Source organism: Pempheris klunzingeri, chromosome 10, assembly GCF_042242105.1.
Source record: "Pempheris klunzingeri isolate RE-2024b chromosome 10, fPemKlu1.hap1, whole genome shotgun sequence".
NCBI lineage: Eukaryota > Metazoa > Chordata > Actinopteri > Acropomatiformes > Pempheridae > Pempheris > Pempheris klunzingeri.
Genome location: NC_092021.1, coordinates 17151476 through 17177972, shown reverse-complemented (window position 1 = coordinate 17177972; position 26497 = coordinate 17151476). Strand labels below are relative to the sequence as shown.

Sequence of the window (26497 nt, the reverse complement as noted above, 5' to 3'; positions counted from 1 at the left end):
CATCTTATATAAAATGTAATAAAAGGGACTAAACACTAAACTAGCAACATGAATTACAATAAGTCTTCTCTTTTGTTGTTCAACATACACATTTATTTGTAAAGGTCAAAAATTGAGCCCACAGATGTTCTACAGCTCATGTCTTTATTAGTGCTGTGAATACAACAGTAATACTCTGCAAATGATGGGATGAAGTTAAAGTGCCTACATTGAATGTGAAAAGGGAATTTCATCCCACTAATTCAGGAATGTACAATTGTTCAATAAATCTTATTTAAGTGACTTATTTAAATGTTCAAGCAAAATTCTCAATGATAAATAATTCCACTTTCTCACATTGGTTTTCTAAACGTAAAAGTGTGCCTATAAGGAGCGTGTTAAGACAAACAAAATGTTGCATATTATCTTTTTTTTTTTTACTCACTTAACACGTTATAATACAGATAGTCGTATGTCCACATAATAAAAGCTGCCCAATGATCATGGTTTAGTGTTGTGCTTTTTATCATTAACAAAGCACCGGCAGGAGCAGCCACTCTGCCAGTCATGCCTCCCACACTAGAGCCAAGTGTCTCGACAACATTCAGTCAGTGAATCACAATGACATTGCACAGTTACACAACATAGATTGCACTAAAGTTAAGGGCGGTAATTTAAGTGTTCTTGTATAAACATGTGTAAGCATCCGTTAGGGACAATAAGGGCCGTGTACATGTTCAGAAATGTAACTCAACCCTTCTTTGGTTCACAAATACACTAAAAGACTTCAATGTTATTCAAAACATTGTGATATTATACAGCAGAGTCTCTAAATAGGAAGGAGGGTACATTACAAATGGAACATAACAGCAGGTCCAACCTATTCACATTTATAATCTCTGGATATAAATAAAGTGATTCATCTATTACATACTATACTATGTGGTCGCTTTACATGTAGGATTTTTTTCTCACTGTAAAACTAGGACACATTTGGCACAAAGGCAAGGTAACAATACTATACACAATCTACACAAAAATCTCTAAAAACACAGCAATCAAGTACAGTACTTGTTTACAATGACTGTGTTATATATTTCCACCATGTAATATCAAAGGGAAATAACAGCTAGGGAACAATGTGGCGGTGCATCTGGCTTGATAATTACATAGACGACATGGAGCACCAACAGTCAGTACACCATATATTTATACTGTATATATACTTTACATTAATACTGTTCATGTCAATGCTATAAGGTTCCCTACATTGTGCTCTGTTACTAGTGAAAAAATATTTTGATCTTATTCTACTTTAATACTGATCTTCATATAGTACAACAGTAAAATGACATTTTTTTTTAATAGCTGCTATAGAGAGAATCATTCAAGTGCTCAGATATTCTTGCTATTTCATATTTACATTAAAGGTAACCAGTGTCTATCTCTTTTAGTTGACATTATATAGGCTTATTTCTACTTAATATATGCTTTAGCAAGAATACTGACACGCTTTTGTGATTCTCTCAAGTTCTGATTCTAGTCCTTTTTACTCAGATAACCTTGTGTGCGAATGTTGTGAATATTAGTCATCACTGCTAGAGACAGAAGAGACACACTGGGCATATTATTTATTGTGCGTTGCCAGAGAAGACCTGTAAGCAAAAAACGTCTTTATGAGACAAAAGGGACATGAAGCCAAGCTCAAGGCTCTCCAGAGTCGGAAAAGACCAGTGTGGGGGGAAAAAAGGGGGTTTAGGTGTGGCTCTTACAAGTCATGCCCCAGTCGCTCGATCTCCTCGATCAGGAAGTCGATGTCTGACCTGGTGGCAGCAGGGTTGGAGATAACCATGCGGAAGAAGTTAACCTTGTCTCCTTGTGGCTGGTAGCCCACCATCGTAGTCCCAGACTCCATCATCAGTGCCTTGATCTTTGGGGCCACCTGTTGTGGGAAACATACAGTGTCACCATCCAAACACGAACGTATGCACGCACATTTGTCCATGACTTTATCGTGTGAATCCCTGAATCTAAGTAGGCACTATGCAGAAATGTAGAAAATCAGATTGATGGGTTATTACTACCTTGTGCAACCTCTCCCTCCTCTCTTCGCCGTCAGGCAGGCCGCGCAGGCTCGGTGGAAAATACCAGAAACACACATTAGTGTGCTGCGGCTGATAAGAGAAAATGGGAGCAACATTTGTAATGAGCGCCGATAAAAAGTGCCTCCTGTAATTTCAGCTGTTCTTATCAACTTGTCAGCAATGCAAAATGCCCCAATCAATCTTAAAACCAACTTAAGATATTAAATCTACTGTTGGAGTCATTTATCACAAAGCAGAAAAGCCCAGATTAGAATAGAAAAGACAGATTCATGACGATCAAAACATATAGTGGGGAACAAGATATGAAGTTATGGAATGAGGGCATCACGAGTCAGGATCTTACAAAGAGCTTGTGCTTATATACATGGTACCCATTCTTGCTTGTGTCATGATACTCTGGTGTCATTACTAACCCACACATCATATTGATGGTGTCGGGGTCAAATGTAACGCAGTGTTACAATTGACCCTGACCATATGATGACACAAGCAAGAATAGGTACTCAGTAGTTAAATAATAACTACTGTATAAATTCTTTCAAGCCATTCACATTATTGCTCAGTAGGTATCCGTCTGTTAAAAAATGATTGCAGTATAAGTTCTTTGTAAGATCCTGTCTTATTATCCCCTTATTTCATATCGTCACATGTTGTTTCCCAGTACCAGGGCTACATGTATTCGTACGTACTTTGCTAAAGCGTTACAAACAGTTTTTTGTCTTTGTCACTGGAGCTCATTGTCTTGAATAGCGAATTCATTTTGATATATATTTGGCTTTTCACTTGAAAAATATTTGCTGTCTCTGGAAATGAACATGTATGTGGAAATGATCTCACCTCTCCATTGAACACCATCTCGTAGCCCTCTCTGTTTTTTATCTTATTGTAGAGGTACGCTGACAGATCCAGGCACTTGTCAATATGCTGTTCAAATCCTACTGTTCCCTTTTAGATAGATTTAAAAAAAAAAAAAGGAAGATGAGTTAATATCACATTCTCGATTTGGCAAAATGGTTGATAAAGGCTTTAGAGTAAAACAACTTATAAAATGCACACCTTTGCCTTCCACATAAGCCAGAATTTGAAGATATCGACATGCCGCCCACACTGAATGGCCTTGTCGCCTGTGTCGTATGTAACGTCATACTGTTTATCTGGCTGGAAGAGGTAACCAGCACACATGGAGTTGCAGCCTTGTAACAATCCCTGCAATTAACACAGTCGTGATGAAAGAAACAGAGAGGGTTACCAAACAGCAGCAGAAAACAGTTGGAGTGGCTATTGTGTGCAGCAGCAAGTGGAAAACACAGTCTTACCCTCTCTCTGACGAGAATGGCAGAGCACTGCAGCGGCACTCCCATCATTTTATGAGGGTTCCAGGTGACTGAGTTGGCCCTGCACAGATATTGAAACAGTAAACACAGCTCTCTGTGTGTGTGTGTGTGTGTGTGATGTCTAGGAACAGAAGTGTGCATGAATCTTTTGAAAGATATAGTTTGAAACACCTGTGGTACAAGCTGACTACAGAGCTGAGGTCATACACTATTCCGGTCCAGATTTTAAAGGGGCACTCTATCATTTTAGCAATATACTTCCATCAGGAAGGGGGGGGGGGGCATGAGCCACAAGGTGCCTGATTCCAACCTGAGGGACTGTTGTTGTATGTCATTCCCACAGACTGTATAAAAGAAGTGGACGGGGCCACCATGACGTCACCCTTTGGTTTGTGGACTGCTGTTTTGCAGCCTTGAGTTAGGCATTTAGGCTGTGTCCTCGAAGACCCCTGTTTCTGATTGGTTAGGTTTACACATGAGCTGCCTCTGATTAGTTAGTCACAAGGTAGTCCCACCCTAAAGCATACCCTGATTTATCGTCTACTTTACTCTAAATGGGACCAAAATTTACAAAATGAACATCATGTGTTGTAGCTGTGTTGAAGAAGACTTGAAACTAGTGAGAAAACTCATTAGGAAATAGTTTACTGAGGTAATAAATGAAGAGGAGAAGGCTTCTTTTCTCATAGACTTCCATTCATTCCGACCTCTTTTAGGAGCCAGTGGAGTCCCTGTCTGTTAGCCATTAGAAATAATGCAAGTTTATGGCACTTCCTCATTGGCTTCACTTATCAGACCCAGATGTTACATCTATTTCCTTTATACAGCATATGGTCATTCCCCCATCTGTCTCTCTCACTTTATTTCCTGTCATCTGTCTACTGTAAAAAGAACACACCAGATCCTACATTTCCCAATTCATTGGTAAACAGGTTTTTCCTAAATACTTGTACTATCCACTCCACTGAAGATGTCATTTCGTTTTTTTTCTCAGACTCACGAAAGCCCCTTTCAGAGCCACAGGAGACATTATACGATTGTTTTCACAGGCGGAGTGGTGTCCTCTGTGACAAGTCGTCTGACCTTGATGGTTTCCTCTACTACATTAACTGTCATTTATATGTCCATGAATTGCTTTTACCTTTCTACTCCATTCAGCTTGTGCCTGTGTTTCCTGGACATGAGCAAACCTCCTCCCCATGCACCCTGCACAGGACACAACACATTTAGAACAGTAAGGATGCTAACATCAGTGTCTAAACAAGGATGTTGCTGGTTTTATTTTTGTGTATTTAAGATTGTGAATATTCTCTTACATCCACATGAAGCCACATGTTGTACTTCTCACAGATGTCTGCGATTTCATTGATGGGATCAAAGGCTCCGTAGACGGTGGTACCAGCGGTGGCATTCACAAACATCGGAACATACCCCTACAAACCCAAAGCAGCAGGGGCAAAAAAAAAAGAAGACTTGGCTACAATTCTGGGCTCAATTCAAGTTGTTATGTTCATTCTCTCCTCCTTGACATCAAAGAGATGGGCTACAACAAGCACATTTCTCAAATAATGCACTTCCTGTCTGCACCCACTGCTTCTTCTAGTCTGCACATCACGTCGCCTTAGAAGAATTACTTCCCAGAGAGGTACTTTCAGCATTACATGTGAGCAGACAGAAGCATTAACCTTACTGAAATAGCCTCGCTGCTCTGGCACACCTAAGTGTTTCCTTTGCACCAAGTAAACTCCACATCTCAGAGGAGTGTTTCTCATAGTGTGGAGTCACTGATAGAAGCAAACACATAAGTTAGAGGAAACAATGTCTGAGCCATTGTTGACGACATTCACCTTTTGCTTGGCGTCTATTACTTTGGCTTCCAAATCAGCAGGAATGACTCTCCCTCTGAAACAGAAGAAGACACACAGTAGTAAGTCATCCAGATATTTGATCTTTTACCAGATGGGCTGCATGTGTTTTAAGCATGAAGCAAACCTCTCATCTGTCTTCAAAAGGATCAGGTTCTCTGTCCCGAAGCCCAGAGCAGCGCTGGCTTTTTTGATGGAATAGTGGCTCTGCGAGAACAGATGGTGACCAGTCACAATCCAGGTTGGATTTACACTTAACATCTGATATTAACTTTGTGATAAAGTTGCTAAAATGGTCAGATGACAACAATCAGTGGTAGACTGACATGCTCTGAGGTGAAGAGGACCAGTCTGGGGGCAGCTGCCATGCCTTTGGTCTTGACTTCAGGGAAAAACTTATATCTGGCAATCATCACACTGTACATGTTGGAGATGGCTCCACCTGTAGAAACCAACAGGGTTAGAAAGCAAGTACTGTAGTTAAGTACACATCTGAGGTACTTGTACTTTACTTGAGCAATTATATTTTATGGTTTTTACACTGTACTTACACTACATATATTTTGGAGGAATAAAATGTTACTATAACTATATTTACTCGATGGCTCTCGTTACTAGTTACTTTGCAGATCAGATTATTACTTTTCCTGGCTGGAATATTAAAACGATGTTTACATATAAATGCATCTAATCCAAAAATAGTATAGATATTATTCTGAAATTTGGCATTCTGCTTGATGAGTACTTTATTATATTTTGATGCTAAGCCTTGCATGACGTTTACTTGTACGGGAGTAATTCTACACCGTGGCATTGCTACATTTACTTAAGTAAAGGATCTGAGTACTTCTTCCAGCACTGGAAACCAGATGAGAGAAGTAAAAAAAATATAGATTTAGAACCATAGCAAAAAACAGAGCGTCTAGACGTATCTGAGAAAGTATGACATAATAATGAGTCTGATATGTTTGCATAAGGTCTCAGGAGTTTCTAAGCTCCTGTTCATTCAGTGGTTTTGGGTCTCACCTGGAGAGAATATCCCATCGCCCTCTCCAACAGGCCAGCCAACAATCTCTCTCATCTTCTTCAATGTCAGCTGCTCCATGAGCACAAAGACAGGTGCGATCTCATAGGTGAACCTGGAACAAACCAATAAAGCCATTTCAAGAAACCAAAGTAAACGCCCTCTCTTTGAGCGCACCGTGTAGTCTTAACTTTTTTTGTCTCTCTGCAGTGTAATTCAAGTGAAATTCAATTTCACCCACAGACTGCAAGAGGAACTGAAGGGATCAATATGAAATACACTGATATTTAACAACATACATGGTCACTGAGCATGCTGCGCTCTCAATAAAAATGGAACAGATACAGCGTTCTGCACACACTCACACTTTAATGACAACAGCATCTTCCAGTTTTGGAAATGGCCTTTTGCTGCAGTTAAATGGCACAGCAAATGCCACACAGTCTCTGGATCATTGATACAGTAGCAGTAGCGCGTGTTTGCAGAAAATTAGCCAGAAATGTGATGTTAGCGATGTAGTGTTGGAGTGGGATTAACATCATTAAAACCATTGGAGGTATAAATAGAATGACCTGCTGTTACGCTCTAAAAATAAAGTTTCAGGTGCCTTTACTTTTCTCAGTGCAGGAATGTTTTTCATGTTTCATCCTCTCAACTATACACATTTTTCTGTTATCATCAAAATACATTAAAACCCCTCTCACTCAGAGGAGAGCGCAGTCGATTTGGAATTACAGCAGAGGCAAACTCATCCATCTTCTCCTGACCAATATTGTTCTAATTACATAAGTATCTGTGTATTCATGCAAAGAAAGTAAACGAGTGAATGGAACATTACAGAATGTCGCATTGTGCCCCACAGCGTCTTCAGCATAAACACACACACACGGTAATGTGCAGGGGGGAAAAATAAACAAGTCAGATGCCACTTCGCAGATGTCCCAGATTAATTTCATCGCATTCATTCATGCAGACAACACTCACTCATTCTGATTATGTAAGACCTGGATGTGATTGTCAGTCTATTAGCGTCAGTCAATATCTGCCAGGGGTAATTAGGGTTGATGGAGTAATTAATAAAGGTAAATTACAAGTATGCAAGCAACCTCCACCCTCTGGTTTGAGTCATCTTCGCTGATGTAGCCAGTGACACAAAAGCTGACAACAGTACTTCTATGCAGTAAGCTGTGTCTGAACAAGGCTAAGGAAAACGTGTAAAAACAAGTTTAAAATGTGAGTCTCCACCTCTGTCACACTCTCAAAATCCCAATTCAATTCTCACTGCTGTGTACTGATAAAATGACAAGACCCCAAACACCACAATAGAAACTGTGGCACCACTTTATGAGGGCTTATGAGTTGTAACTGATCACTTCATTCAATGGTTAGTAAACAATTTACTAATACTTATGGATCTAATCTAAGCTAATCATAATGTTATCTTTTCTATTTGGTAATAATGCAGCAACAAATATAAGTAATGCCTTAATACGCTTCATAACTGCTTAATAAATCAAGCTTGGTCAAGATTTTGTGTGTCTTATTAATGGCTTATAACTGATCTATAACACAACAAGTAAATAATTTATTAACCATTAAGTAATTTGTTATAATTTATAAATCATTATTCTTCTGTCCATTTGCACTTAGATTGATAAGCATCATACGCACATATTTAGGTCTATATTGTCATCCACACCAATTGATTTCACTGTGATCCTGCATGTTGTATTTACCCCCCAGAGCTTATAGGCTGTGATAATCAGAAACGTTCCCTGAAGCTGCATGTGACCCCATAACATAACGAGTTCAGCGTTTTTCTCTCAAGTTAATCATCACACACTGAGCTACCAGTTTATGATCCACTAGTAAAATTAAATGCAATCAGATACAAGAACTGCGAAATGTGTTTTGTCCAACCCAGTTTACATACGTGAGCGGACACGGAGTCTCAAAATAACACAACGCCTCCTCAAACCACAGGCTGGCAACAGAGAAGAATGAACACCTCTCGTGAAAAACATACGAAAGCATTTAATGCAATAGTAAACCTCATTTCTGAGGCCGGTTCATACTGTGTACAGATGGTCTGATGGGGAGAGGCTCTTTTTTCCCTCCTGGCAGTGTTATGTCACAGGAACAAGCATCAGATGAAACAAAGACACCATGTAAACTGTGAATGCAAATCAATATGCAATTTAGTTTGCCTGCACGGCTGAATTATGTGACCACAGTGCAGGACCGCTTACAATACTGTGGGGGAGTAGCTGCTGTACAAATGTCGTCCGTTGAGCTTTTTATTTTCTTGCTTGATTGACAGTCTATTAGAGCGTGCAGGGTATTCTTCAGCCGAAGACGGTAATTACTGTATGTCACTTTGAGTATTCCTCTAACTGAACGCCCTTCTTCAACAAGGGCCATTTAAAAGCACTGAATACTAAAGCTTTTTTTTTTTCTTCTTTAAAGTAGAATAAAATGAACCTAATGACTTCCAAACTGATTCTAATTCTTACTGGTTATATCTCATTTAGCAAAGATGAGAGGTTATCTAAAAATGTACTAATCAATGGCCCTGTCTCACGATACTCACATGTTAGTGTTGGCTGTAGAGGTGAGCCACTCTCCCACCAACCCAACAATGTCTAATCCAGTGGAGAGCTGGTTAAAGAACCTGGGGTGACCTGCGATTGATGAAGAGACGACAGAGCGACATAATGCCCAGAAAAACAATTAATCATTTGAGAATCTGAGAGAGAAAATTGCTTATCTGCAATCATTACTCTGGCGTGTAAGATAATGGGAGTTATTGATTGCAGCGGGCCAATGCTGCGCCTCCAGGCCTCTTTGTTCTCACCTGTCCTCACTCCGTATTTCAGAGTGTCCCTGCAGTCCACCAGGATCTGTTCCAGGGACTCGGGCTGGTCGGAGAGCTCCAGGTTGAAGCCCTCCATGCCCTCCAGCAGCTGGTGGGGGTGGTGGAAGTCCAGGACCTTGGTGGATCTGTCAAAGGTCTTCCGCACGTAGTTGGTGAGGATTTCCACAACCTCCAGCAAGAACTGCATGGTCTGCTCCTCTCCATTTTTGGCAGGCAACAGATCTACAAAATCAAATTGGTCCATTAAATCAACGTGTGTTTGTGTCTCCTTTGGTCAACCCAAGATACTCTTATGCTGAAAATTCTTGCAGGTCACTTTCACAATTCACTGTTGAATTTTCAAAGTTGGCTCATTTCTTTTGTGCTAATTCTCCAACAGGTGGGTTAAAAACAGCCTTGAGAACTTAATACTCAGCATGAACAGAATATGTTTCATTATAACCACCACGCTGGAGAATTACTTTGACATTACCTGGCAACCATGATTGATTAGCATTTACTTTTACTCGCCTTCATAGCATTGCTTGCATGTTTGGTTATCAGAATACAGATTTTTTTTTTGTTTGTTTGTTTAAATCCACGCCCTGTTGGACTTTTGTGTTGAATGCATCATGTTAAATTTCACCAGATAAACACAGTTCACCTGCTTCCGTGTCATTCCGGAGCCTACCTCTGGCGAACAGGTTGGAGAAGTCCGTCTCCGTGCGCCTGAAACGCGCATCTCCGCCGGTGTTGTCGCAGGACAGCAGGTTCTTGGCCGTGCGCTCCTTGAAGGAACTCACGATCCTGCTCCTCTCCTCCAGACTGTTGTTCTTCTGCAAAAATCCTAAACGTTTACAAGAAGAAGAGGAGTCCGCGGGGTGATTACACTTCCCATACATGTTGAGGGCTGCAGCTTTCCCCCCCCACAACTCTACCAGGCCTACTAATAATCCCCCCCTTCCATTCCTGATTTTTATCACAAGCCTCTCTCTTCCTCAACTGTACTGTCGCTCTCTCTCTCTTTTTTTTTATGAGTAAAAAGGGTCCCATCCTGCACAGGGAGTCCTGTTTGTGGGCGGAGGGGCGCTGTGGGAGGTGACATCAGCATCAAACTCCAGCCATGCAAAAACAAATCGCTGTCATGTAGCGGCTGTAAATTCTTAGGAAAGCTCCTCCGACGGTGCGCGTTTCGGCGGGGCGCAAACTGCACAAGGAGCCGATAACGGCACAGCAAAAGGGCGCGTTGGAGAGATGTGAATTTATGTATCTGTATGTAGTCTTCTGGGGGGAAGAGTATAGCTCAGATTAGACAGAAATCTCATGTGAAAATTGTGCGACACGCCACTTTTGAGACATTAAACCCTCCGTGTCCCCCCCTCTGACAGTTTTGTTTCCGTTTTTCCCCCCATTGTGTTTTGGAGCTTTTATGGTCCTGGGTGATTAAATGGCCTTAAGAGGAACCAGCAGAACGTGTCGGTCAAAAATACCAGAAAATTGCCCTGCGCACTGGTGCATGACATTCACCATTATGGTTGATGTCAGTCCGTCTTTGGTGAGTGTGTTGGCCTGAAATAGACTCTGTGTGGAAATCCAGACTGCATAATTCCCTCTTTAATTTCATCAGCTCCAACTCAGGGCTGAAATGGTGATTTTGGCAGCTGATTCTTTTGTTTTTTTCAATTTGGAATAATGATCCAAATCTGAGGTGATGGTGATTTAATAGATTAAATCATCTTGGTTTATCTAAATTGTTCATCTATGTTTGGATGAGAAATTGAGCCGCGGGGAAAGTGAGGCAGGCCGTGTGCAGCCTTTAGTCATGCTTGTGGCCACTATGTTTGATCTCCTCCCTCACAAAGCATTTTTTTTGGTATCATTTTATTAGAAAAATTGAGCAAACTGCGAACTTACCACATATTTTCATTCCCAATTTCCTAGTGCATCCATGAGCAACTCCACACCAAGCATCATAACCTGAAATTATTTTTACAAAAGAAAAAAAAAAAAACAATTAGAGGGCCTCGCAGAAGCCTTAAAAATCCAATTTAAGCGTTTTCTTTTTTTTAAAAAATCATGAACGATTCAATATTAAAACAAATGGAGTGTGAGATGGAGTGATGCATGCAGAAACAAAAATAGCCAGGGTGGGTGTCTTGGGGTTATTTCAACATTAGAAACATTACACCGCCCTCCCCGGGCCCCTGGCTCTGGACTGGCCTATTTCTGCTGTATGTCACCGTTCCTGACCCAGGCAAGGACCTCAAATTAATTAGCAGCGTGGATCCACGCCAGCCTAAAGATCTAATTGAGTGAAAAGATGCTGGTTAAAAAGCGAGCATCGGTAGACGTGAGCCGGCTGGCCGCTGACAGATAGAGAATTACTGCGTTATCAAGGGCTTCCAGCCAGAGAGGGGATGGGGCACCTTGGATGGGAACCACAGACGATATCCTCAAAAGCAGCAATTTAGGGGAGGAGGGGTGGGAGGAGGAGGGGGAGGGTGGTGCTGATGGAGGGGGGGGCAGTCCTAGTCCCACATCCTAATTTAACCCTTGCTTTGGATCATTAGATAAATCATTGCTGTGCGCAGCCCATTGGACGCACTTTAACACAGCCCTCACAGTGATTTTCTCCAAGCCAGAGGAGCAACGAAGAGACAACTAACAACAGAAAAAAAAAAGGGAAGAAAAAGAAACAAGAGCGGATGCACTGACACGTGGCATTCACACCAGACTGTGGATTTGCAGCTTGGAGGCTTGTAGCTGCGGGCCACTTCTGCACGGGCCTGATGCAACACAACCACTGCTGCTCATCACACGTCACCTGGCAGTGCAAAGCCGTTCCTGCATTAAAATCCAACATGTCTGCACCGCACGTGAATATAAGAGCGATGAGATCTTATTTTCAAAAAGGTAAAATTCACCGTGGTCTTGTGCCAGCAGCACAGCTACACCTGTAACGTGGTTTTTAGACCTCTGCTCACAGGCACAATCAGGCTTCTTGTTGCTGCACAGCTGACAATGCTGGTGGTTGTGGCTGTGTGCTTCCTCCGGTGCCCCCTTCTTCCAGGCAACAATGCTCAAGTGTGCCATTAGGGGCAATTTAATATGGCTGAATTAACAGCCACTTTAGGGGCAATTTTTATTTATACATGCAGGCACTTTATTCAGCCAGGGCTCATTTGGCCATCAATGGAAAAAAATAAATAAATAAAAGGAAAAAAAAATTGTGCATTAACATACCACCTCAATTATAAGGTGCAATAACAATAATGACAATAAACAAAATTATTCATAAATGTATACAAATATTCTAAATAAATATTCAGATATGTTAAATGTTTGCAGCCTCTGTGAGGAGGTGCTCCGGTGCTGCAGCCTCCGGCGTGTTTTCCAGGCTAATTGCCTTCAGTGTTAATGTTAGCAGAGGACATCAGGCTTTGACAGCAGCATTCGTCTGTCGTGCACATGCCGGGAGGTCCGTGCGCGGGATGAAATGCAGCGGTGATTTGTGGCGAAGGAAACCTTCTCAAATGGCAGCGGATCTCCCATCCCCTCCCCTCCTCCCCCTCCCACCACTCTCCCTCGATGAAAATGATTAATGGCATTGCCCACAAAGTAAATAGCGCACGTGAAACAGCATTTTATCTGTGATGGACCTACTTGAGCCCGGCGGTCGTAAATTTGTCGAGTTGGGATCCGGTTCGCCGCCGGAGGAGGGTGCAGACGCCGCCATCACTCCCGAGACCCTGTGCCAAAGTCCTCACCTCAAAAAAAAAAAAAAAAAAAAAGCCTGGTCACTTTCTTTTCTAGTGCCCCAAAAAACTATCCGAGACGAAAAGTGAGGCTCATTGGGGGGGACAGAGGGGGAAAAAGCCCAGGGAGAGAGAGTGCAGTATTTTAAATCTGTGCCTCCAGCTGTGTAACACTGAAAGAGATGCTCAAGTTGTCGACACAGACCTGTGGAGGACAAGGGCACAGTCTGTCTCACAAGTTCAGATTCAATTAGTCCGACACAGCAAAAGAAAAAAAAAAAAAAAAATCAGAAATCATTGATAAGTTCAGTCACAACTGGTCACTGACATCAAGGGGAGAAAAAACCCCTTTAACCATTTGATGGCCGCTGACAGGACATTATTTCAGCATCTTATCTTGATCCTGATGGTTAACAGCACATCTTCATCCCTGTCATCCTCATCATAAACAGCACGTCCCTTTATTTGTTCTAGCTGAGGCAGCATCACGACTGACACACGCATTGGACATAAAGAGGAAAGGCCAAAAAAATACACAAAAAGAGAATAAATAAAATAAAAGCCTACATAGAGCAGGTGCATTTTACTCCACCGGGTTCATCATGTGGCCTGTGTGATCACCAGCAGCCCGATGTTCGCTTCAAAAACGTGCAAATATCAGTTCAAGGTGATCGCTGCCTCTCTGACCGTGATGCAGGTTAAAGTCACCCACAGAAAAGGACTCTCTCCGGTTATTAAAGGCTAAATGAGACTTAAACAGCATCAACAGCTTCTGCACACATGCACCCCGAATACAGACTACGGCCCCGGTTATGTCACTTAAACCTGTGCGTTATTCTGCGGGGCGCAAACCTCATAAAACACCTGTTAGAGCATCTCCAATGACAATAAACAGGAGTTCGTTTAGTTTGGGCTTGTTAGACGCCACGCGTGAATAAATCCACTCACCGTGATCAGGCCTGTGTGGGTCCAGGTGAACAGGTGCGGTCCAAAAAAACAAACAAAAAAAAAAACAAAAGGAAAAACAAAATCCCCAAAAAGTTAATTTACCACCAAATTAAGTCCCGAAGGAGAGACTGCTGCGCTGCTTGGTACACTCCAAGAAGAAGAGGAGGAAGAGGAAGAAGCAGACCTGAGCTTCAGTTAGAGATCCCATACAAGGTGACCTTGCTTTTGTTGAGGTGGCTTTGATTTTCTGATATTTAAAGCCAGCCTTGTATGCTTATTGTCATTGCGCACGAATGGACGGATGAGGGCGAGCTCTGCCTCCACCGGTGCTGCATGTCTGTGGAGCACAGCCGTCTGCAGGCGGGCTGAATGGCGCCGCTTTCGGCCCCTCTGGAGCAGGACTTTTTTTTTTTTTTTTTTTGGGGGGGGGGGTAGTGCTGCTTGTCTCCTGATCTATACGGATCTGCTCTGAGTCCTGGTCACGCACACGGACTTGAAGTTTGATGCTATGAGCAACACATTACGTGAGGAGGGATCAGGATGGAGGAGAAGAGGGAGGAGAAGAGGGAGGGAGGGGGCGCTGGTTTTGTTCTTGTGGAAAAAAACAAGAGGACAACAGCAAAAAAAAAGAAGAAAAAAGAAAAAAGCACGAGCCTAATTGCTCCTTTAATTGCTTCTTTTATTTATTTATTTCCCCCTCCAGTCCCATAAATGATTTTGCCATGTCTGCATGGTGAACTGAGATCAATATTAATAATAATTAAAAAAAAAAAAACGCATGCAGACGATCCTAACGCCACTTGTCCCTAAATCCAGAGGACTCGCCTGCCGGGAACATCTTCTTTTCCCACTTTTTACGCAGACGGGATGCTGTTTGAGTGGTGAAGATGTCAACCTGCGACATCATGACACACTGAAAGGACCAAGAGCCAAAATCCACAAGGTGGCAGTGAGAAACCAAGAATGGCTCATGCAGGAGAGAGAGCACAAATGGGCCAGGCCAGAAATACTTCACGGGGCTAATTATAACCCGGGCCATTAATCTGGAGCACGTCACCATCATACATGATCAGGGACACACGAGACAGCCAATCACAATCACCCAGAAGTCATCAGGGACATTTCTCATCCCTTATATCATGAGTCTGATTTAAGACCATTTTGTCACGTTGAGACACACTGTTGATGTAAAACACAGAACTGTACATCACATGTAAAGACAGAATTGGAGTCGGAGGGTTTTCAGCTTCAGCTCTGGATCCTCCCTCCAGGTCTGGCTTTCCTCCTGCTGACTAAACACATGTTGATTTAGAAAAATGCACCATGTAAGCACAACATTACACGATTAAATAAGTAGTAAAGACCAGAGTTTGAACAGGGCTCTTCGACGAGATGAAATAATTTTAAATGCAGGACCTTCCTTAAAGGATAGGCTCACTTTCAAATCTATCTTAAAGCAGCACTCACATGCCCATATGTGCTTTATAAGAGTACCTGCTTGCTGATACCTGCTGAAATTGTTCCTCCTGTCCATGGGGCCCTTGAAGAGATCCTTTATGGCCTTTTTGGTATGAAATTCCGTCTCTGTTGTCATCTTTCCTTTGCAGCTCAGCACAAAAACACAGCCTGTGGAAAAACAAAGGGGGGATTTCACATATTAGCCTCAACTGAACTTAAAAAAGTTATTTTGTGTGTCCACAAAATGTGTCTTATACTGGAGTTACATTACAAAGGGATCTGCTCACAGCCAGTGTGTACAGGAGAAATAATTACACTGACCAGTTGTTCAGTTAATATGGGAACGTGAGTATTGAATTAACTTAGACTTGAAACACAAATGTGAACCAATCCTTTGAGGCCCTTATCATTTCAGTTTAGCAAATTAGCTATTATTCAAATTACCATGAGCTATTTGTCACACAGTGAACTGGGGGGGGGGGGGGGGGGGGTCTAGAGCTCCAGGTTAGCCACTTTCCCTGCTTGATAGTTCATCTTTGTGCATAATCAACATGCTTCACTATAATGGATTTCTCCCTGTCATATGTATCGTTTAGCTGTCGTCTGCCAACACCTGTCAGAAGGCCTCTGTAAAAACACCCCCCTGCAGTGCAAAAGACCTTTGCACCTGTGCAAAAGAACTTTGTTATGTTTTTTGTTTCTCCGCTGCAAAGGAGTGGTGTAAAAATTCAGCAAAAGATGTAAAAACCAAAGGGTGAAGGTTTTGATTTTCACCAGTAGCTGTATTAAACTGTCCACAAGATGGGGCATGATCCAAATGTAGAGAGTGAGTAACCGGGAGGAGTCAGGGTGTCAGGGATACAGACTATTCCTCTATTTGTGTGTTTGTGAATGTGGATATTTTCGCTGCAATCGATGAGCAAAATCCAAATTAAACAAGTCTAGTCGCCTGAATTGCCAGTGACTGAAAATAAGTGTGCGCGAAACAAGAAATCTCCTTGAGAGAACAAAGGCTCTTGTTTCTACCACCGAGCCTGCAGCTGTCAGTGAATTTCCCTCGACTCTTTTATTGTGTCCCACTCACTGGCGTCTCTCTGATTTTGTAAACTTTTTGTCTTTTCGCCCATCTTCTACTGAAGAGGCACCGAAGCACAACTCTGCCTTTTATGTGTCTGCCTTAAATAAACAGTCCTCTAACAATGCAGTGCTCTAACGGTGTTTAAAATAGGGTGGCAAATAAGGAAGTTGATGTAGAAATTTACAGAACACAGATTTACAGCGAGTTTGATATGAGATCTCTTCTAAAACTCAGCCCCCAGCAAACAGACACCTGCTGAGAGAGTACGCAGGAGACGTTTGACTGGTAACCCAGAGTTGAGCACTGAGGATTAAGGATGAAATGGGCTAATGCTGCACTGTGTGAAAAGGCCTGTTTGATCTTGTTAAAGCAGGTGAAGCTATGATAACATCAGCAGCCATTTCTGGGCCATAGCCAGAACTTTAGAAGAGATGGAGCCTTGTTTCCAAGGCCCCCACCCTCCCCAACACCAGAAATAAAGCCTTTAAAATGTCTTCCTCATATATTTATTCCATTAACTGTTTATTTGATAATACAATATGTTACAGGAGACAAAACACTGAGTAGCTACCAAGGAATGACTGAGGAACTAATCGGGAACAACCTAATAATTGATGGACAGCTCACAAGTAGTTCCTGAACTTCAGCCCCATAACTCACATCGGCTCTTCTGAATTTAAGAAATTAAAATGGTCGATAAAAGAAAATAGAGTAAGTCAGCTGAAATCAAGACAACACATGAGATTTTGCAAGGAAAGTTTTATGCTAGTTGATACTTAAGGTCAGAGGAAAATATTGTACTCTTAACTCCTCTAAATTTATCTGACAGCTTTAGTTACTTTTCATATTAAAAGTCTGCATAAAACACATTTAATCATCTTATAAAATACAGCCTATTGTTAAAGATTAAACAAGTGGTTTCCAACCTTTTTGGCTTTAGACCTCTTTACAAAATAATCTGTCTACTCGAGGCTCCTTGTCATGTTTCAGATGTCTTTAGGTTTTTGGCAGCTGGAACAGATAAACATTTTCCCTCTAAAGCTCTCACATGGTTTCATTTAACCCTCTTTTTTAAGGCCAAAGGAGGTAACACTCTACTTCACAAAAGGGTAAATGTCTAAAAAATTAATCCAATGACTGGTCTATCAGACCCCATTAATCATCTCACCACCCTGCAGTTTAATCTTACGATGAGGGCCAGACCCTTGGATTGGGACCAAAGGGCAAAACTCCCTAACTGTATATAAAGTAGTTAAAACTAATTCCACCTTAACCAGCTACAAGGAATAAGCCCAAATACCCGGAAATGTGTACTTCCAGTTCCCTCGCCTCAAAGTCAGCAGGCTTTTTTGAGTGGGTTTAGGGTTAGATGCCTTAAATAAGGTCTGTGGTTACTACAAGAATAAGAAAATATATCAGTTAATACCCCACTCATGAATTTTTAAGATTTTGTGTGCCATCTAAAAGGCAGCTGCTGACAACTAGTTAAATGACCAAAAGGTTGTTGGGATTTTACACTGAACATTGATACTCAAATTTTCTAACTTCCAACGAGATTGAAGCTTCGTGGTGGTGACGTAGAAGTCATGTGACCATGGTGTATTTTGTCTACAGCCTAACATTAGATTTTCACTTCTGGCGACTGCATTTACAATTCAAAAATCATTTTGAAGATTACCTTACTGAACAAAAATTGTAAGCATCATAAACTGATGCTTGTCACGGAGCTTATTTTTGGCAATAATCAAAAATCCCACTGGCTTTTGTTTTGAGCAGCCCAGGACGATGCCAACTTCCAGGTTGTCCATGCAGGACTCTATTGAACACTGAAATCTTGATTGGTGCAACAGTTTTAATTAATCACAGCACTGTAATCTTATCTGTGCAAAATCTTTCAAAGACAAAAGTCAGCAGCACTGTTCATAACATAGTCAAACATTCACTCAATGGTCACCATTATTTGCCATCTTGACTGTGAACAGGGTTGTAATCACATCAACTTCTAGTTCTGCTATATAAACCTTGCAAGACATTAACGTCTGAGCACAGCACCCAAACTCAACATTAAACATGCAAATACTCCCCACACTGCAAATACTCCCCACAACTGATTTAACAGGTTGAAAAGCTTGTTTTTGCCCTTTTACTGAATTTTCTGGGTTGAATTAGTAGTTTACACCTGTTACCTGCTTATTTTTCTGCTGGCTGACAATAAACTTAGCTAACTGGCTAACTAGCTGCCTGTCTACTAGCAACACTCTTTAACTTTTTACAGAGTTTATAATACACAAAACGCTTTTAATAGGTCACAGTAGGAGCTATCAAAATGACACCACAAGACCTACTGGGCTTTGGTCTACATTAACTTAACATTTTATCGGACTTTGATGACTAAATTATCGTTAATGATAAGAGTTGTTAGCACGTTAATTAGCAAGTGAGTGGCTAATGCTAACGGCAATGCTTCCAACCTACAGACGTCCCCCGCCTGGCATTTAACACTGTAAACTCAATTTCTAAGTTATTTCTAACCCAAACAAATGTTTCTCGTGTTAATAGGAGTTTGAACTGTGTTTTGTTACCACAACAGTCTCGTTAAACCATTCGTATCTGTACAAAACATGCTAATGACAATAACATTACCGATGTGCTTTCAATACAAAACTCACAAAATGAACGTATTTCCTAAAACGCTTTTATTTATTTTTTTTAAAGAAATGCATGTGCGGTGAAAATAAACCAATACATACAGACGATGGTACCACAGGACGAAGGATGTGAGCAGGAGCAGGTGAGTTGTAGAAAACATTCAGGTGTAGCTGAGTGGTCTTTGAACCGTCTACTTCCGGTAGACATCACATGACAGGGTCACATGACAATGGTCAGAGAAAATTTAACACTGCTCCAGAAGGAGGTGCAGAAAACAAGCTAAACACGGACAACTGGAGCTAAACACGGACAACTGGAGCTAAACACGGACAACTGGAGCTAAACACGGACAACTGGAGCTAAACACAGACAACTAGAGCTAAACACAAACAACTGGAGGGGCACTGCTAAGGTCTGTAGTCCAGTTTTCTATGATAAATAAATCTGCAAGTGTTTGTGAGTTGGATCTGCGCCGAAATTTAATGGGTTCTTCCTTGGTTACTGCTCTACCAAGGACTTATCTTTGGCTCCACCTGTCCACCAAGTCTCATGAAATTCGGGCCTGTAGTATTTCTGTCATCCTGCTAACAAATAGACAAACAAACATAACTGAAAACATAACTTTTTTAGGATAATAAAGTGGAAGTGGTTAGTTTTGCAGAATGACCCACAAAATATATATAGAAACAGAATAATGATAGACTGTACTCATCTATATGTTTGCTGCACCTGCATTTTACATGAGTATTTCCATTTTCTGCTACATTGTAGTTTTACTACACTAATATTCAGATGAAAATATTGTGCTTTTTACTTCTGCTACACTCATTTGACAGCCATAGTTAACTAGTAACACAAATCAATAGTTTAGATATAAACCATATCATCAGCCTGTAAGATACAATACATTGTTTTAGATTAAACTGCTCAACTGAATGTACGCCGCATACAACTGGCTCAAACTTGATCAGATGCGACATTGAATACTGCTAACCATAACCCAATCATATTAATGCATCAATGATAGTAATCCAGTATTACAACATAAAATCAACTCTTTGGCACAAGCTAGTCAGCAGCATAGTGGGTCTTTTGTACTATTGATACTTTCAGTCTATTTTTGATGTTAATATTTATTTTTACTTTGACATTTTGAATGCAGGGTTTATACATGTACTGAGCTATTCATGAAAGATTCCTGATTTGTCTTGTTTTTTAGTATGAGCATTACTTATTATATTTATTTTCTGTCATGAAGCATGAAGGTTTGGATTATGTTTCTAGTGAAGTTATACTGAATGCTTTATTTATTTTCTGAACCTGAGAGCTGCTGTGGCTGAGCATTATCTCCTGATCATAGGTCTTGAAACAACTTTTTCAACAATGTTTTCTCAAGGTAACAATTAAATGCTCCCGTTATCATGAGCAAACAGCTTTATTATTCTGAGATAATTAACTCTTTATCTCAAGTTAACAAGATTAAAAAAAATACTGCTGCCACAGTCATTCAGTACAGAAAATATCCATCATATATACGTTTTTCAAGGAATTGTTCAGTGTTTTGGGAAACACTTAGATATGGTAAATATCTAAGTGTTTAAGTGTCTATGGTCGTACCTGTAGTCAGCAGCAGAGTCAGAGCCAGGCTAGCTGCTTCCCTGTTTTTCCAGTCTTTGTGCTATGCTAAGCTAAGCTAAGCTAAGATAACTGGCTGCTGGCTGTAGCTTCATATCAAATGTACAGACATTAGCGTTGTATGTTGTCTTCTCATGCAACTTTTGGCAAAAAGCAAATATATAAAATATCCGCATCTCTCAAAATATTTCCTTTAATTGTGGCACATAAACTCCTCCAGGTTGCTAAAATCCTAACAACACTTGAGTGAATTAATTGTTGACAAGAAAACAAATGCATTTGACACATAGGACACAGGATATGTAGGAAGGTAATACATGAATGCATTTATAGGCAGGGATAGTACCTCTTTGAGCTTTGAATGAGGTTTAAGCTCAAAGAGGGTCAAGGACAGAGTGTAAACAAGGTTGGATCCTGAATGCTCAGGGGATAAAAACATGTCCACAGGGAGTAGCTTGTTCAAGTACTCGCACAGCGTTGTATTATGGGGAGTATATGTAGCTGCTTATCTGCATCTAAACATATTCATGTATTCAATAAAGAGATGTAAATCAGTTATGAAGAAAAATCACACGTTTTAATTACATTTTAATCACTGTGCACTGATGTATAAAACATTCGGAGCCCCACGTGAGACTGAGTGCTGACCTCTTACACATAAATCTCCATTCAAAAGTCGCCATTTTAATCAGAACCGGCATGAAATTTGTTCTTTATCACAACACTTTTATATGTCTAGATATAACAAGTCAAAGTTAGAATCCAATTTACAAATTTTCATGGTTTAAATACCCAATATCCCCTTTTTTCCTTAAAAGCCAATTAAAATATGCATATGTACAATCCTTTAATTTTCTCATAAAAATGTAAATGACTTAAAATGCATAATTACAATCAGAGGAATTATTTAACAATGGAAAATAAATCTTCACGTCTCCATGAAATTATAAAGCAATGACATCTCCGGCTAAGGTAAAATGACACAATAAACAAAGGAACAGCAGGGATTTTGACTTTTTCATTCTCCTACTGTGGTGCTTTGCAAGATGGGGCGAGACAAAATGTGAGGTCGTCTTTGTAACGCTACAAAAATTTGATTATTGTTTTTAGATTATTGATGAGTCTGTTGCGTCATCCTGACCAGTGGTGTAGTTTAAACGGGTCTCCTGTGAGACATAAAAACCCTCCTATCACCTTCTTCTTGCAGCTAGAGACACTTAAAGCTCCTGTGTGAACACACAGAAGAGCCTGAATCTCACACAGTACAAATGCTCCACTTTAAAGGGTGCCTGTAGAGCTGTTACCAGGAGCCAGCCGACTATCCATTCCTACACAGGTAAGTTCAAGGCTGACATGGAAATTATGAGTGACTTTGCTGAAACAAATTGTTTTCGTTCCTTCCAAAGATTCATAATCACTGACTATGTAGTTTGTTCACTTTTATCAAAGTCAAGTAACCACGTCATCGTTTCAATGCGCTTCAGTACATTTGTAATGCTGAGGTGTTCACTGTCTTTAGTAAAGTAGCAACAAAACCTCCAAATTAAATTCTAATATTTGTCATTTGTGCACACACAGAGAACCATTTTCTGACCTAACACCCCTATTGACAGCCGACTTAAATGATCTGTTCCTTCCATAACTGTTACAAACCACTGCTGAAAAATAAATCCGTTTTATGACGTGACAACACTCTTGTTATAGTTTGATTAGGTTTGGATTTAAGTGCTTTTGTTAAGGTTGGAGTAACAAAGTGGGTTAAAAACTAGTTAAAATGACTGAGGCAAGGGGGCCCTCGTTGTCATGGTAACACTAACAAACGACATCCCTGTGTGTGTCAGTGTGTGTGTGCGCTTTGCTCAACAATCTGATCTGTTTCACACTTTGGCTGGCGTGCAGCTGGGGACCCGAGGAATTGCAGTATCGAGTGTGAAGTTGTTTGGATGTGAAACAAACATTAGTAGATCTTGACCTTTCCAAGATGGCGGCCTCTCTACCTCAGATGAGTGCACATATGTCCAGAAATCTTCATCTGCTCGATGTCACACTTGGCGGCTGTATTGCGGAGGACTCAAGGGAGTGTAGTGTTGAGTGTGAAGTCAGTCAGATGAGCTGTTCATGTCAACTCTACAAGCACCTTTGTCACCTGACTCTTTCACTCCTGTCTTCATTACTGCAACCACTAGAGGACTGTGAGGCTTCTGTGTGTTTCCACATGTACTCATAGGTGCCTGAACAATGGAGCAGGTGGAACAGCTGCACCCCCACTATTAGGGAGCAAATGTGTGTTTTTGCTATTTATACGTTTGCTATTTTTAAATATTTTAGCAAGTTTGGATTCAAATTAGTTCTATCTGGCTGTGTCGTATGTAGTAATTAATTTTTAAATGAATTGTGAATTAAAAATGACATTTCCTGTCCTTATAAACGCTGGACAGTTCCCTGAGAATCAGGTCCAGACATCCCTTTCACACAGGTAGTACACATCCCCACAGTCTACGCACACAACAGTACTGTCTGTGTCAGACTGTTACCACTGACTGAAATACTGAAATAACGTTTGGTTTAGACGAGGGCTGCAGGAGGCAGGGCATGATTCAAAATTACACTGTGACTGAGGTCCTCCTTCGCTTGCCTAAATCAAATAAAGTGATTGGCTGATTGATGATTGAACTGGCCGTTCTGTCACATCACATATACCTCCAGACATGAAGTTGCCCGACATGATAGCAGAAAAAGTCAGACTGTTCACTTTGCCAAGTAAGGGATTTGAGAATATTTCAGTTTCCACAAAGTGAATCTTAATATGAAGTTTCCACTATAGTCACATTTCACTTGAAGGCTGAATACCTACTTTCTCAATCTGTCGACCGTGAGTTACAGTATAGGACTTTACTTGAACACCACGTTTTCTGCCAGTTCTTGTTTCCACCAATGAAACACTGAAGATTTGAAGTCATGTTTTCTGTGGCTTGAAAGGCACAGAGGTGCTGCACAAAGATGCTTCTCAGGCAGTCCAGGATCAGCTCACAGATTTAATAATTCTTTATCTACATGTCCAGACAAACCTTTTGCACTTACTACACTAAATTAACACAGCTGCAAAATTTTAGGCAGTGCGTACAGTAGCTATCCGGTGTGGAGCTCAGCAGAGCTGGTGACAGCAGGGATTTGATTCATGTGGCTGCTTGTCAGTCATTTTATTTTGAACAGCCTCTGCAGAGCCACGGTGACGTAGGCTGATGTTTGATGAAAGAGTTTGTCCCATTGCTGACTGAACCTGATCCCCAAAGCTCATGTGACAGCAGGGTCTAAACCTCCGTTTATCAGTGTGATTCCTAAACGTGGTACCTCACATTTAACATGTAGTCGTGAGCAGATATAAAGACGTTTCAAAGTGTTTGCTACTGTATTTGTCAACAACTGTGACTTCTCCTCTGAATCTGCAGCTAAGTTAATGAATGATTGATAACACAGTGTAACAGAGCTGCAATTATATTTAATGCTACATGATTACACACAAACAAACCTCAGTGTGGTGTATGTAAAAATCCTCCACAGACAGGTTTAAAACTCTTTGAGTGATGTGTTTAAAAGTCATGCAGCCATACTGAGCCTGAACGCTCATTTTTGTCTTTGGATATAGTAGTTTGATTTTTTTTTTTTTAAATCTTAGCTAAAGGTTTGAGCTGCATCCCTTGCATCAGTGGATGAATGATGATTTTAAAATAAAAATATGAAAACATATCTCATATAAACATATATTGTATATGACTGTTTTATATTTTGTACAGTACCAATTTTATCCAGTGTTATTTTTATATTATTGTTGGGTTATTTACTCAAAATGGTCTTTTTTAACTCTCTATTAGACACAACAAGCTGAAACTCTACCTCCAAAACTATCATAAATGTATTGTTAGTCACACAAAACACTGTGCATATGACATACAAAGGACACACAAGTTTGAAAAGAGCTGGAGTTATCACAACTGCTCACAACTACACCATATTTAAGCTTGGATAAGTAACCCAACAGTAATTTTAAAAAGTAACAGAAATATCGGGTCAAACAGCACATTGTCTTGGTGGATTTCTACTGATGGTGCTACTATATGTTGACCGTAGATGCTCCGCAGGAGTTATACTTGCTGGCACGACTAAATAAACATTAAACACGAATACATAAATATACATCTGCTTACAACTAAATTACAGTGCATTTAATCTACGTGTTAACTGTTCATATACCGCTTATACATGCCATATAAGAGGGGGGTTGAAAAAAGTGTAGCCCTGAAGCGAATGACATACCGAATGAGATCATTAGGAATGAGTATTTAATCTGCAATAACGTTTATGCTAATGATATCAATGATGCTCTCCTCTCTATCAGACGGTAGAGATTAAATTATTTTAAATCCTAAATGGACAGGCATTTGTAATATGAATATCTGAAGTTCTTAAATCTTCATTTTCAAAAAATTCATTTTCAAAATAAACTTAAGCCACAACTTATGATATCCTTCCTATGAACAATTAAGCATTACGGTCTCCTACAGTGCTAAATAATAGTGACTCCATCTTGGACAATGAAACCAAATCAGAGCCGAACAATGCCTTTGTTCAGAGCCAGTCTGGTGCATTCAACCTATCCATCCATAGGCATCATTTTATAATAGGATCATAAAAATTTGGATAAAGACTTTACAGTTCAAATGGTCACATCTCATCATACCACTGTGGGCTTTTTCCTTCATATCTCCTCTTTTTGTGATGAATGTTTGTTAATATTCATGCAGTTCGTTCTTGGGATTTGGTAAAACTGGGAACAACTCTCACAGTCCCTCTCACACAACCACAACCAAGCAGTCGTACAACAAAGCCGTATGTACAAAATAGTACAGAACAGTGTAGTGTGTTAAATGTGGTCCAGAAACTGCAGCTGACAAATAAAAGAGAAAACTGCAGCAGTCAGTTGTATGGATGATGTGTGAATGAGGATGTACTGTAAAAGCACTTTGAGTAGGCGGTGTCTCTTATAGATTATAGGCACATTCACTACATACTGTGTGCGTCTGCATTATTTGACTCACAGATGGAAAATGTTGATCTGGATTGCTATTTAGAAATATCACTGATGTAAACTAACCTTAATTAACATCAGCAAACATTATAACTTGTATTTAATTTTGTCTAGTGTTAGTCAAAAAAATCATTATTGATTATTAGCTTAGGGACAATATATATGTATATATGTTATTTAATTTGCTAATCTGCAGTGCTTATCCTTTCTTAGGCTTTTAAATAAAGGTTTAAGTCAGATTGGTAGTGAGCACGTTCAAAACGTGTATTTTGGATTTATGGTTGAAGGCATCTCTTATGTTTACATTTAGATGTCAAATTGTATCTTAAAGTCACTTGGTTGCTACTTTAAGTCCCCAGATGAAGTGGAGTTGCATCTGAAAAATTAAGTAAACTAAACCAAATTTCACAAGACAGGCAAAACTTTCTGCCTGTCATGGTGGGGAACCCTGCCATCATACAAGCAGGAAACCTAAACAACACCCAGATGAAGGTCGAGCAATAAGAGTAACAAAAAAACTGAGTGATACAAATGGGAGAGAACGACAACACCTGAGCCGTAAAATAATGAGAAAGGGTGTTTCCAGCATCCACCCCTACACTCATCAGTTACATTTGTCAGAAAAATATTTGTCTGCTCTGATGAACCACTGAGGTCTTTTACAAAAGGTGGCGCTGTTGAGGCAGAAAACTGACGGTTCAAAGTGTCAGTGAATGGCAGCGGTTGT

The 26497-nt window shown here is 40.5% G+C and overlaps 1 protein-coding gene across 2 annotated transcripts; it reads right to left on the bottom strand.

The window, feature by feature from the left end:
- Window positions 1-1747: 1747 nt before the first annotated feature.
- Window positions 1748-12897, bottom strand: LOC139208093 (glutamate decarboxylase 1). Of its 2 annotated transcripts, none has more exons than XM_070837655.1 (16): window positions 12825-12897; window positions 11076-11138; window positions 9853-10008; window positions 9162-9404; window positions 8898-8988; window positions 6310-6422; window positions 5610-5725; window positions 5411-5490; window positions 5266-5320; window positions 4735-4851; window positions 4560-4624; window positions 3401-3479; window positions 3141-3290; window positions 2922-3029; window positions 2064-2153; window positions 1748-1921 (listed from the first exon to the last, which is right to left on the bottom strand). In XM_070837655.1, the coding sequence occupies exons 1-16, from the start codon at window positions 12895-12897 to the stop codon at window positions 1748-1750; spliced, it is 1773 nt and encodes a 590-aa protein (XP_070693756.1). The 2 variants fall into 2 exon arrangements, with proteins under 2 accessions (XP_070693756.1, XP_070693757.1); XM_070837656.1 differs by having other exon boundaries at window positions 12831-12897.
- Between the last annotated feature and the right edge of the window lie 13600 nt (window positions 12898-26497).